We start from the raw sequence: 4,791 nt of genomic DNA on the forward strand, positions 1-4,791 counted from the left end.
GTAAGAGCCAAAGCACATGGGCAAAAGGTTTGGCTGGGGCCAAAGTTGCTCATTTTGCCCCAAGAAGGCTTCAGAAGACAAAATCCCTCCGAGCTTCGAGAGCTCAACCCAGCAGATGGCAGCACTCAACCAGTTTTGCACTGGGACGGGTTTGCTTCCAGGACTGGGCTGTTTGCCGTCCTGCCCCCTGCCCCAATGCAGCAAAGGGTCTGCATGGGGTCTGCTGCTGCACCCTGGTGCTATTCCCTCCAGTGACCTCCCCCCAGGCCTGCTCCCATCCATGATAGAGCAAAGGGCCCAGGCAGCTCTGGGAACAGGCATCACAGCCTGCCCTGCTCATGAGGTGACCCTCAAGAGGAGTCGTAACTCCTGCCCCTTTGCTCCTTTTCCTAGAGACACTTACCCCAGGCAGCTGCCCTTTGCACCCGTGCGGACACTCAGTGGACGTATGACATGTGCCCTCACCCTGGGGCAACCAGGGTTACCCCCGAAAGAATCAGGGTGAAAACAACCCTGGTGAGAACTACCCCAGGAGTCCGGCCTTGCTCTATCCCCTAATCCACGTTGCTGCAAGCAAGCCCGGTCCATTAGACACACCTGGCATTCTCCTACGTGCTGCCAACCAAGCAATGCCCCCAAAACCAGCCCCCATCGCCACCTCCGGCAGGCGCAGCCCTCCCTCCACTGCCACCAGCCCTGAGCATATTTCCTCTCTGTTCCTTGCTGAAAGATATTGATTCTCGGTGGAAAAAGAGGAACAGAGACCAGCATCACGCCAGCAGCATCCAGCCAACCGCAGCTTCCCCTGCACTTCCCGCGCCTGTTAGGCAGCTGCTTGGTCCCCCACTCAGAGCCAGGGCTGGCTCCCCACAGCACAGACGTGCCCAGCCAGGGGAAGCTGGAGGGATGTGGCTGTGTCCGCTGCTCCTGGCTATGGGGGGTAAGTAGCAGCTGGTTCCCTCTGGGGCAATGGGTCACCTTGGCCTGGCAGCCTGGTTTGCAGGGGCTAGGGATGCCAGGGCCAGGCACTGGGGAGCTGAAGCCTGGGTGGCATGGAGAAGGGGTCCAGCTGGGAATATGAGACCCCAGACCTGGTGAGAACTGACAAATGCCCAGAGGACAGAGCCAAGGAAGGCACAGATCTAAGGAAAGTGCTCTGCAATAAAGCATCTCCTCGGATTGAGGTTAGTTTCCCAGTGCCTGGACAAGGGGTTAGACTGGTATGACTGGGGAGCTTTAAAGCCAGGCCCCCAGTTTAGCCCAGTGCAGCCAATAGACTCCTGGGTTGTGGGAGAGAATCTGATTGCAGGAGCTGGAGGCTGGGCACGCCAGACTCTTGGGTTCTCTGCCCGGTGCATGCACAAGTTCCCAGTCCTCTTGGCCTTGTAGGGTCTGGGGGTATAAGCCTCAGTTGCCCCATACCCACCCCCAGCCCCTCACAGGCTGCTTCCCCCATGCTCCACAGCTCTGCAGCTTGCCTGCAGCCAGACACGGCTGGAGGGCTTCATGGGGGAGTCCTTGTCCTTCCCTGCCCTGCGCCCCGTGGCCCCAGACATTGCACGGATCATCTGGTTCTCGGCCAGCCGTGGCACACACATAGCTGAGGCCAAGCCGCTGAGCAGGGAGTTTCGCACCGACTATGATCCCATGCTCCGGCCCCGCCTGGCCCTCCACCGTGGCAACTTGTCCCTGGAGATCACGGCACTGCAGCTGTCGGACAGCGGGGTCTACCAAGCCACTGTGGACATCCAGTCCAACCCCACCCAGCCACAGATGTTCGACTATGAGCTGATCATCCGAGGTGAGTCCTGCCAGACCCTGCATCTCATGTCGTGGCACTTGCTGGAGCCACAGGGCCGAGTCCTGGCTCCACCACTGCTTCCCTGCAGGACCCTGATCCAGTCCCTTCATCTTGCAGAGGGTGGGGGAAATGCTCCTTCCCATGTTTCTCAGGGCTGAGTGTCGGCCCCCAATCTACATACAGCACCTGGCATGCCAGGGGGAGGTTGGGGGAGGTCCCTCGCCCTGCTCTACAGAGGAGGAAACAGGTACCGAGCGAGCGGGGCGAAGTGGGAAGGGGAAGGAGAAGTTCCTAGATGAAGCCATGCAAGCCATAGTCCTGTGACCCGTGGGGGCTGCCAAGCTCAGTCACCCCCACAAGGCCACCACGTGGCCCCCCCGGGCTGTGACGTAGGTGGTTCCTTGCATTGCCCAACATGGAAGGAAGCCAAAGGGCACTGCCGGGAGAAAACTGGCTTTCATCACTGCCATTCTTCCTCTTTCCTCCCCTCCTGTTTAGCAGGATGGAAGTAGCAGCTGGGCCCTTTATGGGGGTGCAGCCCACATCACACTCCCCCCTTCCCCCCCAACAATGCTACCCAAACTTGGACCCCAGCAGCAACCAGACATCCCCCTACCAAGGCTCTGTGTGTAACACACAGTCGTTGTGTTTCTCACCCCCGGCACAGTGCGTCAGCTGGGCCCACCTGGCAGCACATGGCCACCTCCGCAAGAACCGACAACGCCCGTGGGCAGCAGAGCCAGGACTTCCACTGGGGACCCCGGGGGGACACCCAGGCCCGGAGAGGATCCAGGACATGACAAGAGCAGATGTGGAGGATGCTCCTGCGCCCTGAAGGGCTATGTCATTGCCGCTGTCTACGGGACCCTCCTGCTCACGGTGGCCGTTGTCCACATCAAGACCTGGAGCTGAGATGCCCCCAGGCTCCCAAAGGGGCAAAGAAATAGAGGGGGGGCTAGCAGGAACAGGGCTTGAACAGCAGCAGAGGAACAGGAGGGTCTGTGCCTTTAAGCAGGGGTAGTTGGCCCTGTTGAGAGCATCCAGCTGTGGGCCATCTGATACAGCTGTGGGGCATCTGATAACCAGTTTGAAAGCCCCAGGGAGGCAACTGAGAGAGGGCTTGCTTACAAAGAGGAAAACAAGCTGTGACTGCAGGCTCCTCTAGGAGCTGGGCTTTGTTTTGTGGGCTTATTCTTCCATGTCTTGGCTACTGAAGGACTATGTGGCTTACAAGAGCTGGCTCCTAAGAAATCACAGCTGCCTGCTGAAGCCAAAACCTACAGGGCAAGAAATCACAGCTCCCACCTGGCCCTGCTTGGGCACTACGTGGGCCTGGCATGGGGCCTGCCTGCACCCTGCCCAAGGGGGAATGGCTGTGGGCTTTGAATGGGGCCCCAGGGGCCAGCTGCCAAGGGCTGTTTGATCACAGCTGGCGACCGGGTCCCCAGAGCTGCAGGCAGGCTCGGCACAGTAAAACACAACACCACTCGAATGCAAACCCAACAGGGCCTTCTGCACCAAAGGGGCTTTTCATTTCCCCCAATGCACCCATTTTGCTGCCCTGTTTCTCCCCAGAAAGGCCCTGAGGGGCTTTCTGCTTTTCCTGGTGCTTTTAGCAAAGTTGTGGGGATAATAAGGTCTGTTTTTATCCACCACCCCCCCCCGGCCCCCTGCCCTGCCTCAGCATTCCCAGAGCAGTCATCCTGGGTGGGGAAGGAAGCCCGGAGAGATGCACAGGCTGCATGGGAGGACAATGTCCTGGCAGTGGCATCGGGGAAGCTCACAGGCACAACTGCCCCTCCAGGGCTAGGGTCCCTGTGGGCAGTGCCCACCTGGGCACGTCCAGCTCATTCGAAGCCCGGCACCTCCCTGCACCAGGGTGTTGCAGCCTCACCTGTTTTGGGGGGATGTACCACAAATGACATTTCCACCCCGTGTTTTTCTGGAGGAAACAGAAGAGGGGAAAAAAGCAACCCCTGGTGATGGTGGTGGGGAAGGCTGCTGTTTTGTTCCACCCCAGGCGAGACAGATGGAAGCCAGCGAGCTGGGATGGGCTGGAGCGGGGAGGTTGTCTTTAAACTTCATACTCTAGTTTTTGTTTTAACCCTTTCCCTCTGTCGTCAAACCTCAGATGAGGCCCTCAGGAAGGGGAAAGCCAAACGCTCTGGTGTTTTTTCTCCTTCACTTTCATCCCAATTTGCTTCCTCAGGTTCCTCCACCTGTTGGCAGCAGGTCTCAAGCAGCCCTGCTCAAGGATGCTTTTCCTAGCAGCTGGGCCAGGGCTGTGTGACTGGCACCCATGGGCTGAGGGGTTCAATTGAGGGCCAAACACCACCACTGTTCACCCCCACATGGGCCTGGGGATAAGCCGGGATCAGGGCTGGATCCACTACCCCAGCCTGAGATGAGAATCCGACCCAAAAAGGCTTCAAGGCACACACACAGGCTCCGGCCCTTGGCAGAATTGGGGCCGGGCCCCTGGAGAGCCAGGGCAGAGTCTTCTCTATTAAGGACCTGTCGCGGGTTTGATATTTACGGCCCCGCATTGGGCACGGGATCGTAATTCACTGCATCATAAAACATCCCATAGTTTGTAATAAGTGAATTATTTACTGGTGACCCTGGCTAAACGCCGCGCAGCATCAATTATTGAGCGCCAGATCTGTCAGGAAGTGCTCATAAATAAGTGATCGGGTGCCGTCTCAGTGTGCCCAGTAAATTACTCATTCAATCTCCCGTCTAAATGCCCTCCTGGGGAAATTGCTCGCGCCTGCCGATTCAGGAATTAGGACTGGGCAAAAAGGCCCGATGACACATCCGAGCCTTTTTAGGACGTCCTGGGGCTCTGGGTTCGGTTGTGATGTCTGGCTCCATGCATAAGGAAACGGGGGTCTTGAGCCAGCGAGGCAAAGCGACATCAAGCCCAGCCTGGCGTGGGTGGAGGGTGTAGCTGAGCTTGGTTTCATGCCTATGCATGGTGACTCCTATTG

The 4,791-nt window shown here is 58.3% G+C and overlaps 1 protein-coding gene across 1 annotated transcript; it reads left to right on the plus strand.

The window, feature by feature from the left end:
- The first annotated feature begins 830 nt into the window (after positions 1-830).
- Positions 831-4,785, plus strand: LOC102388041. Its single transcript, XM_006032599.2, has 3 exons — positions 831-940; positions 1,466-1,801; positions 2,469-4,785. Exons 1-3 carry the CDS (start codon positions 907-909, stop codon positions 2,711-2,713), a joined length of 615 nt encoding a protein of 204 aa, XP_006032661.1. The 5' UTR covers positions 831-906; the 3' UTR covers positions 2,714-4,785.
- Positions 4,786-4,791: the final 6 nt, after the last annotated feature.

The sequence above is a fragment of the Alligator sinensis genome, unplaced genomic scaffold (assembly GCF_000455745.1).
Source record: "Alligator sinensis unplaced genomic scaffold, ASM45574v1 scaffold811_1, whole genome shotgun sequence".
NCBI lineage: Eukaryota > Metazoa > Chordata > Crocodylia > Alligatoridae > Alligator > Alligator sinensis.